Source organism: Leuciscus leuciscus (assembly GCF_965113295.1).
Source record: "Leuciscus leuciscus genome assembly, chromosome: 11".
Classification (NCBI taxonomy): Eukaryota; Metazoa; Chordata; class Actinopteri; order Cypriniformes; family Leuciscidae; genus Leuciscus; species Leuciscus leuciscus.
In genome coordinates, this window is record NC_138735.1 from 23,780,723 (window position 1) to 23,794,258 (window position 13,536).

General features: G+C 35.0%; 2 protein-coding genes across 4 annotated transcripts in view; both read right to left on the minus strand.

Moving 5' to 3' along the window:
* Positions 1-13,536, minus strand: part of LOC309509691 (eotaxin-like) — a 243,725-nt gene that overhangs the window by 38,956 nt on the left and 191,233 nt on the right. The gene's annotated exons all lie outside the window — the stretch shown is intronic.
* Positions 473-2,830, minus strand: LOC309509690 (uncharacterized protein). Of its 2 annotated transcripts, none has more exons than XM_082184490.1 (4): positions 1,571-2,830; positions 1,362-1,491; positions 1,186-1,260; positions 473-1,051 (listed from the first exon to the last, which is right to left on the minus strand). In XM_082184490.1, exons 1-4 carry the CDS (start codon positions 1,641-1,643, stop codon positions 946-948), a joined length of 384 nt encoding a protein of 127 aa, XP_082040616.1. In that variant the 5' UTR covers positions 1,644-2,830; the 3' UTR covers positions 473-945. The 2 variants fall into 2 exon arrangements, with proteins under 2 accessions (XP_082040616.1, XP_082040617.1); XM_082184491.1 differs by having other exon boundaries at positions 473-1,048; positions 1,571-2,378.

A 13,536-nucleotide genomic window follows, 5' to 3' on the forward strand; every position in this document is an offset into this window, starting at 1 on the left:
TAAAGTTGTTTTTATTGTCTCTTATAACAAAAATATTGTATTTAAACCCATGAAAATGTAGTTATAAAATAAAATATAGAATAATAGTGAAAAATCACTTTTTAAAACTGTTGTTTCATTATTACTGCTTAGTGTTTGTTTACTTACTTATTTACTTCCTTCCTTCCTTAATTAAGCTGTGAAGATGTTAATGACTTAAATGAACATATGAGTATGTCGAAAAAAATCGAAAAGGACTTTTTCATTGTCAACACTCAATTTCATAAGATACCAATAATAAGAGTACCAACTTATTCATACAAATTAGCATCTGATTATGGATGAAATGTACATAAGTAGCACAAGGAAGGACATACATAGTCATCAACCAACTGCTAATGTAAGAATAAAGATGCTAAAGAGAAAAGGTGTCATCGTTTCTGACAGAGACCTCTTGCACACATTCAGAAACATCAACCACAAGCAAAACCAGTTGTTGCTGATCATAGTTTATTTGTAGTTTCAGATTGCACTCGTTCATTTGCATAATCAACACAAAAATTTCCAGGTTTGTTTTAATAGAAATCAGTCTTAATTTCACTCAGACTTGTGTCACCCTTCTTAACACAGTCCATTACCAGTACATTGAGCGAAATATATTTCAATGTGAAATATAATATATAAGCTAATCATTTATTTAAACATATTTGTTCTAAGACAGTTTCACTATTATTCAGTGTATGAATAAATTTAATAAATTAAGAACTGTCACTGTCAAACTACATCATATGTATTCGACAACATACATTTTAAATATTCAATTTAAATACACCTAATTTACTAACCGTCACGTTAAATATTTTCAAAATACAACAGCATAATCTCTTAAACTTTAGAAATGTTTTTAAACAAGGAACTACTTCAAGATGTGTTCTTATTATGAGTTTGCTTTTAGACATTCATGATTCATGATCTGTCAGTTGATTGGGAAGATCCTCCCACAGGAGTGAGTTTACTGATAGATGATGCTGGTGGTGGCGTGGAAGTCAGGCGTTTGTTTCTTTGAGCTCTTCCGTAAAACAAAAACACACACACAAAAAAAAACAATGTGAATACAAGAATACTATGCTAAATATGCAACACTTTATAAGATTATGTTGTTACAAATTCAGGTATGTTTCACCACACTTGTTGGGTTTAACTTACAAAAGCTTCTTAACTTCCTCCTTCACCCATTGTGGTCTCCAATCAAGACAGAACTCTCCTCGTTCAGTCTTAAAGCTGTTAAAGAGAATGAAAAAGTTAAAACAGAAATCTAGCATCAGATGCTGTTGATCTCTAATCATGACATGTTTTCTTTAGAAAAGAACTGGGATTCTTACACGACGGCCTTCAGACATGGAAGTCTGTGGTGTAGCACCCTGAAACCGATGATAGGATCAGTCAACTTTGCACTGGAGACGACTTTACAGCATGTGATCGGCTTCTGATTATCACATGCACATGCTGATGCTGAAGAACAAGGTAATCCTCAATATTCTGCACCGTTCCATCAGATATAATAATATACAAACAGTTTCAAGCACTTTACCTGTTATAGTCCAGATCACAGATGCAAAAACCAAAACAGCCAAACTCCTCATGAGGATCCTTTGTGTCTCCATTGTCACAGTCGATCTTCAACTCTCACTGCTTGTGTCTGAGAGAATATATTCAAGACTCTTACTAGTTCACCTTAAATAGTCAATAAAGCGGAACTTAAACTGCATGGGCTATACATCCTGTCCGTTTATTTTTGTAGATGATTTCATCATTGTTCTGTTTCATCACCATATCTGGCTTTCCTTGTATATTAGATTGTCATGGTAGGTGTAAATGTCATCGGCTAAATTAATATGTGTAAAAGTAGATCGGGGATCTCCATTTGATGAACTTCTCAGATGATATTTAATTTCAAACCTTGCTGTCAGTCATTTAATTAATACAAATTCAATGTATGCTGAAAAAAGCTAGTTATTTTTAATATTCCAATAGGACAAGTCAGTGTGTCAATAGAGTGTTTTAATTTAGTGATTCAAATATATTTGATCTTGTAACATTGACCATTTGTCCATTTAAATGAAGCAAAATAGGAATAAAGAGCTGACGTCATACTGTTATTTCAACTAAGAGGTTTGTTGGGGAGTTTTGCAAGTCGGTGCGATGGCATGGGTCAAGTTTTCCATTTCACAATATTCTCCATAACTGTCAAATACTTCTGAAATGCAAGACACTGTCATCCTTTAATAACAAAGTTTAACACATCCACCACTGAAAGGCCATTTTCAAAAATAAATATATAAAAACTAAATTATTATATTAAATATATTATATTAATATAAATATTAAACTATATAATAGAAATTAACTGATACACAGAACAAAAAGTGGTCAGTGATGGTTCAACAATGAAAATTCTGTCATTATTTAATCACAGTACGTCGTGATGTTTCACGTTTGCTGTGATGCTTTCATGATCTTGTTCTGAGGTCATAAATAAACGTGCTTCATAATCTGAGAATGTGTTTGTTCTCAGATGCTGTGTACTGACTAAATAAATGAGCATTCTTAGACATGTTTGACTGTCATTAGTCTGGTGGAAGATGATGCACAGTTCCCATCATTAGTGTTGTAGAGAAATGGAACGTATGACTCTGCTGTTTCATCTGACAGTCATAGGGTTTTAGTGAGTGTGTGTGTGTGCAGTGTGTGTGTGTGTGTGTGTGTGTGTGTGTGTGTGTGTGTGTGTGTGTGTGTGTGTGTGTGTGTGTGTGTGTGTGTGTGTGTGTGTGTGTGTGTGTGTGTGTGTGTGTGTGTGTGTGTGTGTGTGTGTGTGTTCGTTCATCTCCATTACTGTGACCTCTGGGTTAAATCTCTGCAGGTAGCCTACTTCAGAAACACACATTACACCCAGATCACACACAAAGTCCCTCCCTATGGTCTGATGGTTTCAAATCAGTCTGTAAGATGTCACTAACAACTTCTCATTGTTGTAGGCCTCAGGCCTTTGTTCAAAGGTAAATATCAGCAGAATTCCAGAAATAAAATGACATGAGCGATCTTGTATTAAATTGGATTTAGAAAAATATGATTCCACAATATTTTTATTAAAGTTTACATTCATAATGCATCCAATAAACTTTTGTAAGCACTTCAAGACATTTAACTGATATATTTGTAATAATTTAGAGAAGAAAAGAGAAATAATATAATATAGCCATATTAGGAAAATAAATATGTTACTTTGTTAAAAAATAAATAAAGCATTGAACAAACAAAAACAGTACTCCTTGTAATTGTGTAATATATTAAATTCTAAAAAGAAAATAAAGGTTTATAAATTAAGCATTATAAATAAAACTAAGACATTTATATTTCAAAAAAAATAAATAAAATAAAGGAATAACCAGACTTAGACTGCACAGCAGCTAAGTGTGAAAGCAAACCACAGATTGTTTCAAACATGTTCAACATGTTTTTCCCAGCGTAGAAGAGAGTGTATTAAAGTGTAGCTTGACTGACTGACACGAACGGAAAAGTGTGGCTGGTGAAGACCAAGTTCAAATCCCCATGTGTGTCGTTTAAGATTTAGTATAATCTTCACATTTGACACCCCTCTGTTGAATTAGAACAGAAGAAAAACAGGTTAGGAAGTGGCCCTTTACATGATACATATAATGCCAGTATACAGTACATTGTGTTGGTATAAACCTTGTGAGAAGAGGTTGTCATATTCAGTTCAGTTGTTCTGTATTACTCCTTACGCATTCCACAGGTAAAAAAAAAAAAAAAAAAAAATCTGTAAGTTCTAACCTTTTCTAGATGCTTCATCCTTTTACTGAGCCATGTAGCTTTAGGATCGATGCAGTACAATTTATTTTCATCAGTGAACCTGTAAAGATGAAATGGAGAAATACATTTAGACTGCAGATATTGGCACAATAAAATGCTCTTTGACAAAAAGAGTTTCCTTTGAATGTTGCTGGACTGACTTACACTACAGCCGCAGCACATTTGCCTTTTGCTGGAAAGATGTAACATTTTGTGATTTTGATCGATGGTTTTTCTAATGTGAGCGTATCCTCTTTGCAGCATATTGGCCTTTTAGGGTCATGAGAGATCACTGCAAAACAGAGAAAAACATTCATAAATAATGTTTTCCCATTTAGTTTGATTTCAAAAGCTATTGATGGTGTTTGGTTGTATAAATAACACTGTTCAAAGTCTAACACTTGCCTAAAGCCAATCTTTTTATATGTCTTAAAATATGTTAGAATCAATAAAACAAGATCATTTTATATGTGAAGCAAAACTGCACAAGAAATTAAGACTTAAAAAACTGATTTTTCTTTCTTGGTTTAAGTATGAATCTAAAAGAATTTAGTGAGATTTATGCCTAAAAACATAATACATTTTTTTTTCCAATCTGATAAGCAATATAAAATTTTTTTTTTTACATTTTTTGACTGAACTTTAAAAAAACTTTTTGCGTGGAGAATAGGAGAATAGGAGAAGGATACTCACCTCCTGATGTAAACGCACACAGGAACGCAACCAAACAAATCATAACCATCAGTCGTTGAGATGCTGAGTACAGGTGCATGATTTCTGAGGGATCTTGTGTGCTGCTGTGAAATTCCACAAATGGTTTACTGCTCTTGGGCCGCTGTTGCTTTTTATGTCCTCAGAAAAAAGGGAAGTATTGTCTTTCTTAATGCTTCCTATGAATAAAGCGAATGGAATAACTTACGCCATAGTTAGTCATTCTGCAACATGACATGCACAAAATTATTATTTTTTTCTTAGGATAAACATTTACAGATATCAATTGTTGCTTCACAGCAAGATTAGCTATATTTTCTAATTATTTGATATGACAAATCATGGACGACAGGAATGATTTAAGAGTATCGTCATAGGGTTTCTCTGAAATTTGTCATTTGTCAAGCCTCAAATCAGGACATGTGAAAGGAGTGTAAAATACAGGACTGAATAATGGGACATCAAGTCACCCTAGTCTGATGATGCTGTGTCACTGTTCTTTTGCAAGAATGAGCTGATCAGAGGAAAACGTTTAGAATTAAGTAACTGTATCAAAACAGATCAACTCTGTGGACAAGTGTATTATATTATTACATTATACAATAAAAAAAAAATATATTAATTAAACACTATATATGCAACTAAAGGACATCAGTATTGCAAAAGTAATGTTAAGTAAAACTTGTTTGTAAAAGTAAAACAATTTGACAAGTGTCTTCGGCTGGTGTGAAATCACACCACAACATGCTTCCTTTGTGCAAAATGTTCAAATGGAAAAAGTGGCGCACGCAAAATATGTTGCAGACATTAGGCATGTACATTTTTTTTTTTTATTATTTTTTTTTTTATATACTATCAAAACCTTATTTTGGTAAATTCTTAATTTATAATTAATTCATATTGTTGTGTTTTTAGACATTTTTAAAACAGTGTGTTTTAAGTTAAAGGTAGACTATATAACTTTTAAATTAACAAAATTTAAATAATAAGTCAATACATCATCAGTCCTTCTTCCAAAATGTGTTTTTGTCTTACTCTGATTCACCATGGATTCACTAATTATATTTTAACCTGATGGGATGGTTTTCGTGGGAAATTGCGTATATACGTCATTTGCCCGGATGTCTCATCATATCCATAAATAGAGAAAAGTTGCTCCAGCTACTTTGGTGTGTGGTGTGGGAGTGTCATAGGTTAGTTGTCACAATGAGTTGGAAAGGTTGACACGGAGCATGCTAAATCTCGAAACTCTCGAAATAACCCGTTTTAGAAAAATGTTGTACAGGAAAGAGGCAAAAAGAGAATTTGTGTCAGAGCTCGCAATAAAACATGAATAAACATTGTCTTGGCTTTTCGGAGAGAATTGGCGAGAATTAAAGGTGCTCTAAGCGATGTTACGCATTTTTAGGCCAAAACATTTTTTGTCACATCCAGCAAACATCTCCTCACTATCCTCTAGCTGCCTGTCCCCTGAACACACTGTAAGAAAACCGCAGTCTCTGTAGACAGCCCAGGCTCCACAAACAGCAATAAAAACAAACTGGCCCAGCCTGGACCACGAAACATAACAAACAGTGTTCCAGCCAATAACCAACAAGAATGATTTGGGGGTGGGGGTGTGGGGGGTGGAGGAGAAAGAAGCATGAAGAGGGAAGTTAGCTAGAGGAGAGATGTCCTAACAACGACTAACGTTAAAATTGTATATTCTTGAGAATTCTTGCCGACACACGATCAAAGAGACAACGTTCCGATAAACAAATAACAAAGAATAGGGAAAAGGAGAAGGAACGCGAAGTCCCGAATTTACGTCGGAAAAGCTTTTGAAAGGTGGCGAGAACTCCGCCGGCAGAAGGGCTTCAAATCCGACATTCAGGTGGCTCTGTTTCTGCTGTACAGGTGGGTAAATCCAGTTTGGTTTTTCTAAATGGTTCATGACTGTTTCAGGAAGCACGGAAGGGAGGGGGAGGGGACGGGATGAGGAGGAGGGAGGGTCGAGCTTGCCTCCGTTTTGTTTGACAATACTTCGAACGTCAACAAGAAGTGAAGTCACCCAACATCGCTAAGGGCACCTTTAAGGGATTTGAAATGTTGTAAAAGCCACGTTGAGGTGGCATTTTTATAACTCAGCTGGCGATTCTTGTTAATTCTTGTGTGTTACGCAGCAAGTTTGAGCTTCTACAAGAACGACTGAGGTTTGTTCTCGTCTGTAAAGCAAGTACTTTGTTTTTTATCCACTTGAGGGCCAAAAGTTACATAGTGTACCTTTAAAAAGGGTTTAACCAGCTGCTGAAAAGTAGGCAATCTGTTCCAGCCAGTCAGTGGGACTGTCAGTCGACGACTTTCAACGAAACGTCATTGATTGAAAGAGCTCAGGTTAGACTAGGTTAGACCTCACAGCCTCATTTTCATTCCTGTCAAAAAAATAAGATATTTTTTTAAATATGGCACTAACCTGACTTTGGTCTATTATAACTAACGAAATTAAGAACTTATTATATGTTTAATAACAGTTCACATTTTACAATACAATCATAATTAGATGATTACATTTTTTTTTTTTATAATATATGCAATAAATGCAGAATATTAAAGGTATTTGTGAAGTACAGCTAAAACAAAGGTTCCAAAAGGGGGTTTCATGCCATAGAAGAACCTTTTTTGGTTCCCCAAAGATCCTTTCAATGAACAGTTCTTAAAAGAATGTTTTAAAAATCAAAAGAACCTATTTTAACCATAAAAAAAATAAAAACTTGAAAGGAAAGATTCCATGGATGTTAAAGGTTCTTCATGGAGTGTGATACACTTTTATGTATTTAAAAAAAGTATATTCAAATTGTGACTTTTGACTCTAAACTTTTGACCCTATAGTTACTTAGAATAAGCATTTGTGATATCTTTTACATGTAACAACTAGCCCCGGTCTTCAGTACACACCATTTCCTTATTTGGTCAAGTGGATATTGGTTGCGTGTTGACCATGAGGGCCGGTCTGTGAATGTCACAAATCACACCCTCCTTCTCTTTTACAAATATGGAACAAGGGAATATACCATGTACAGAATTAGCAATAAGTGCAATATATTCCAGCCAAGAGGAGTTATTTTTATTTGTGGTGGACTGTTATAGTCCAAGTGAGTTTGAGGCTTTAGTCAGGACAGGAAATCCCCATAGTCACATAACAGCCGAGTCATGGATAGTCTGTCTTGAGATCTTTCCTCTACATCATTTTGGTAATAGCACAGCTGTAACCAGTTTAGAAACGTGAGTGGCTATTTTTTTCCCCTCATTGACTTTGTGTGGCTAACAGATCAGCCACAATGCCAACATGCAGTATCTTTTTTTGTGCTGCTTTACCAACATAGAGTAGATTGGGGAACTTGTGATTTATGGTCGAATTAATTTTTTCCTCAGTCACGAGACTCCATTCTTAAACAAACCAATGAAAAACACTAAAACAGAATTAATTAGAATTACCCTTACTGGTTTATAAAGTTGTAATTACAAAGAATTTGCTGCTTTGTGCGAAAGGACTCAGTGAACATGCCTAAAGACTCATTATATATCAATACACAAACAAAACTATACATATATGATAGATGGCATACAATATATACACAGAATGTGCATACAATACAATACAATATACAGTATACGATCAGATTAATAAAAAAGTGAATATTAATTTTAAATCAGTCAGAATTAGGCATGGAAAGCATGATATATTGGCACCATATTGGTTATTGTCTGATATTAGATATTTTTTTATTATTATATTGGCCAATATTGGATATTTAATTGTGATAATAAGTGCCAATTCCACCAATTTTTACATTTATATTGTCTCCCCCCCAGTTTTCATTTAAAACTAAAAATTGTGCAAATAAGTGCTAATTCCACAAATTTTTACATTTAGATTATCTTTTCCCCCTTGTTTTCATTTAAAACTCATAATTACAGAGCCCCTAAGAGAGTATGGTCTAAAAATATGAGATGAGAGAAAAATTAAAAAATGTTTTTGTATTCACTCTCAAAACTTTTGTGTTCCTCTTAGAAACCTTGTTCACTCACAAAAGGATTGAAATATACATCGTTTTTTCCTCCCAACTCATATTTTTAATCACAAAGAGTTTTTGGAACTCAAATTTCCCAGTGCTGCCATTGTTATTGCGTTTTACCTTTGTAGGGTATATGCTTCCGACACAAGGATGAATTTAGCTTTGATTTGAAACACATTATGATTATTTTAGTGCTTTTGTATATAAAGTTTTAAAAGATTAATGCCAGGTTCAAACTACGCAATATTTTTGTCTGTTACGTAAGCAATTTTGACGGAAAAGAGCTTCTGTGCTCCTATTGGTCAATGTCACCGATGTGACGGAACCTGTCGTGGAGGATCTAAAAAAATAAACATGCTAGTTTTTCTGTCAGGACATCATGAAGCGTCACAGATATTGTTGTACACTGACACACTATATGAGATCATGAGATATGATCGATTCTTGCATCTCGACGCTATTGTCGTTTACGAATCACTATGATACCCTACGTCAAATGGATCATGCCAAAAATCGTTTAGTCTGAAATGAGACAAATTTTAGACTAGGGGCTTCACAAACATAGGCAGACGCTGTGTGTCTGATTGTTTTGGTTTCATTATTTATGTATATCTTCAACATTTCTTGGAAGGCAAGAGCTGGAAAATGCAAAAAAAAAAAAAAAATGGGTGTGAGGGGTCGCTGATGATCTTGTCATTCTGTTTCCTGGATCTCACCTCATACAAGTCCTGGAGGGAGGGGACAAACTGTTATCTGGAAATATTCTGCACCCATACTCTAATATATAGGTCTGATACCATCACATGGATGTTTTAATGTGTTCTTAAACATTCAAACTCGTAAAAATGAAACAAAAAGTCTGAGTGACCCTTCGGTTTATTCGCATTGCAGCGATTCTAAGAAAGCTCAACTGTTGTGGAGGTGATGCATGCAAAGATAGCAAGGCGAGACAAGAAACCAACAGCTCAGGAAGTGCTCATGTTGAAATCCTCCCACATTGCTGACAACTGAATCAATGAGACAGATATTAATAACCCTCCGTGCATACGGCATGTGCATCATCATAGTGGCCCACACAACATTTAACCTCATATATATTTTAATGCGCCTCTGCATAGTGGAAACATCGTCAGTAAATGTATTATTTAAAATCAAACTTATGTTAAACTACAACCAGAGAGTTTTAGAGTCATACTGATTGTGTAATATAATATTACTATGGCAAATTATAAATAGTAAAACAGTGTAAACTTGTATACTATGTTTTGTGGTCTCATCAAGACAACGTTTATTGGTTCCCTCGCTTTCTTTCTAAATAACTTAACATCTCTGGTTTGCTTTTCTGCCTTACTGTGCCATAGCCTACTAACTTAGTGAAAAATGTTTGTTGATTAGCAGTTACCACTTAGACCACAGATGGGTGCTGATAACAGGAAATAGGAAATGAGACAGATAGAGTTGTGAACTTGAAAACGGTTATGACTGCGCAACATGCGTAATAAGAAATACTCTTTTCTACTATATTTTAAGTCAACATACTTTTTTTTTTTTTTTGGGAGATTGTTAATGTTAGCTTATACAGTTTTCAGGTAAGCTTATTGGTTACTGAGTTTTCATTAAAACATGGTTCTACTGAACTAAACAAATTTCTCTTTGTGAAGCATAAAAACGTTTCTCCTAGACTTTGACATACAAAACCACTGAGAGAGAAAACATATGTTTGTGTAACTGGACATTTGACTCAAAATCTTATAGCTGAGATATCGCCCTTGTGACAACTGTGTGAGAACAAGCACCAGACCAGTGACTATAGCGAAATGCACGCCATGACCTTTTAAATTGAGTTTATCTGAGTCATTGTTCCTTTTACAAATGTTTACTGTGGTAACCATAGTTTCCACCGAAATGATTATTAGCTGCTACTGTAATTAGAACTATAATTATTTTGAAATCTACTTCAAAAGACTGGTGAGTAATACAACAACATGTTCTTGGGTCAACTTCTTTGTTGATTCTAGAACAACATTCCAATCAACCAATCATATTAAAAGGAAAAGTTTACAGTTTATGTCAAGTTTAGGCTTACAACCAGGGTTAGGTGCTTCTACATCAGTGTTATTCACTAATCATTTCCCTCTTTTAGGGATGAGTTATGGGTAGGGTTAGGTTTAGGGGTAGGGATAGGATCAGGACTAAATTTAGTTTTTCCACGACTAAAATGTTGTTCCAGGAACATATCTTACTTGGCAAAATCACAATACCATGCACAGCAATATCACATTGTGGTGCCTATAGTATGTGGGCAGCAGAAGCTATGGTTACCATGGTAATTTCTGTAAGGGTGGTACCCAGAATTAAATGAAACATTTACATTCACATATTTCATTCTTTAAATTAATTAATATAAAACGATCTCTGTTTTAACCCTAGAATGCATAAAAGGGATCAAATTGACCCGGCATGCTGTGATTTTTGAAATATTTTATCAATAAAAACATTAATTTATTTGATATTCCATGAATTCTTTACAAAGCTTGTTTCTGATCCTCAGCAATGTCATTTTCATATTTCTTAGTCATAGGGTGGGGAAAAAAGTATCTTTACCCTAAGAACGCATAAATTCATTTCCTATGGAATTTTTACTCGGCACAGTATTTTTGGATACATATTTGTCAGTAATAATATTTATTTTCTTGAAACTTAAAAATCTGTTGCGACTTTTTTGCTCTGAGTCAAGAATTTGCCTCAACCCTGACATCAACTCAAGACATCAGCCCTGATGAATACACATTTCCCTATTAGGAGAAAAAGCAGTAGGCCTATGTGAAATTATTAGTATGTCTGAATTCACAGTATTCGTTAAACAGCAGGCAAAAAAAAAAGTACTTGGATGACCTAATACTTTACTATCCATGGGAGAGGAGTCTTGAATGGCAGGGAAACAACATAACTCACTCTATAGTTCACATGACAATGCCAAAATGGTGGAGGATGTAGTACATTTAGAATACATTGACATTGTACACAATGCTTGGTTATACTTTATTCATACTATATACATGCAGACCTTTTTAACAGTCATGAAGCTCTCAAATGTAGAATCTGTTCTGTTCTGTGAGAAATATGGGTAGTGAAGGTTCAGACCAAATACTTTACACTAGAATAGATCCAAATTAGGAGTTTAAGAAAAAGTACAACTGCATTTTAAAAATAATAAATGTATCTTTTGTAATATACGAGGAAAGTGTTTGATATATTAAAACATTTGTGTATCATCAATTATTTTAATTATTTAATTAATAGGACACCAATTTTTTTAAAGAAAATATTTATGCATTTGTGCAAGTTTTTTGGTTCATGCATTCTTGGGTTAAAATATAAGTATGCAGATGCTGTTGATGTGAACATTTATTGTCCATCGAGATTGTATTTTATTTAAAAACGCAGAAGTAATACATAATATGCTGTCAACGTACATTTTGAAGTTTGTCTTATAGTTTGTGTAATTTGATAAACATTTGTGATGCCTTTGTGATGCCCTCTAGCGGCGAACTTAGCTTCTTTCTTTATTTCATTGTTAGTATTATTTGTTTTGGTACACGCTGCCATCTACTGAGTTCTCATGGACGAATGTTGAAAGCTCAGTTTTGATTGTAAAAAAAAATATTTTTTAAATTGCATTATTCAAGGCTTTTAAATACAACAACTCCACTGACTGCACAGCACTTGAATGGTGTACACTGCAGAACACGAAATCCAGGGGGAGGAGTTGGATCCAGATCCAACTCCTCCCACCTTACATATACCTAACCTACCCATCTCAAACCCCCTGATCCCTAAACCTACCCATCTCCACCCCTTAATCCCTAAACCCACCCCTAAACCTACCAATCTCCACCCCTTATATCTGGATCCAACTCCGCCCCCTGGATCTCGTGTTCTGCATTGAGGTGCTACTGTACAATGGTGCCAGTGCTATAGGTGGAGAGGAGAGCGAGAGATAGAGCCAGTTCAGTGGGTGGGGATTCTTTGGAGGCCATGACTGATATGGGTCAATATAGAGGGTATTTGGCCAGGACATTGGGGTTTCACTCCTACTCTTTTACAAGAAGTGGTATGGGAATTTAAATGACAGGAATTCTTTGATTTTACCCTGTCTGTCTGATTTGAGAAAAAGTGGCCCAGACATTGATTCACATTGGTCAAGCATGAGGTGTAAATAATTGTCCACTTTTAACTCTCATCTGTCTATGTTCAATTCAAGAGGTCTTCATTTTAAAGTCCATGACTTATAATTTGTGTAATTAGATAAACATTTGTGATGCCATTAGCCCCCTCTAGTGATGAATTTAGCTTCTTTTTTTCATTCTTTCATTCTCTCTCTCTCTTTTTGGTACACGTCGCCATCTACTGAGTGCTCTGGTTTGTCTAATGAGTGCTGAATGAATGTTGAAAGCAAAAGCACATTTATTTTTAAACAAATTTTTGATTAGTTCTTAGGTAAAAACTTGTTTTATTGCATGCATGTTCACACTGTCCTTCGTGTTGCACATTATTCAAGCCTTTGCAATGCAACAACTCCACTGACTGCACAGCACCTGGACCTGTGGCTGTTTAGCACATATAGGTGTGATAGTGACTCTCATTAGCTTGTTTCACAGAAACTTCATCTTGACAAGAAAAACAAAACAGCCAGGATATCCTTTGATTTCACCCCACCTGTCTGATTTGAGAACAAGTGGCCTGGACATTGTTTCTAAGTGGTCAGGTACAATAATGAATGAATGAATGAATGAGGCATTTATATAGCGCTTTCATATGTTCTACTGTACACCCAAAACGCTTTACAGTCATATCAGGGGATCTCTCCTCAACCACCACCAGTGTGCAGCATCCACTTGGATGAGATATTCATTTGTGA

Bases quoted from the DNA above. Each gene is read 5' to 3' on its own strand.
- LOC309509690 (XM_082184490.1), bottom strand. From the start codon at position 1,643: ATGGAGACACAAAGGATCCTCATGAGGAGTTTGGCTGTTTTGGTTTTT. The intron at 1,492-1,570 runs GTAAAGTGCTTG...CTTGTTCTTCAG, and splicing joins TGTGATCTGGACTATAACAG to CATCAGCATGTGCATGTGAT. The intron at 1,052-1,185 runs GTAAGTTAAACC...TTTGTTTTACGG, and splicing joins GAGGAAGTTAAGAAGCTTTT to AAGAGCTCAAAGAAACAAAC.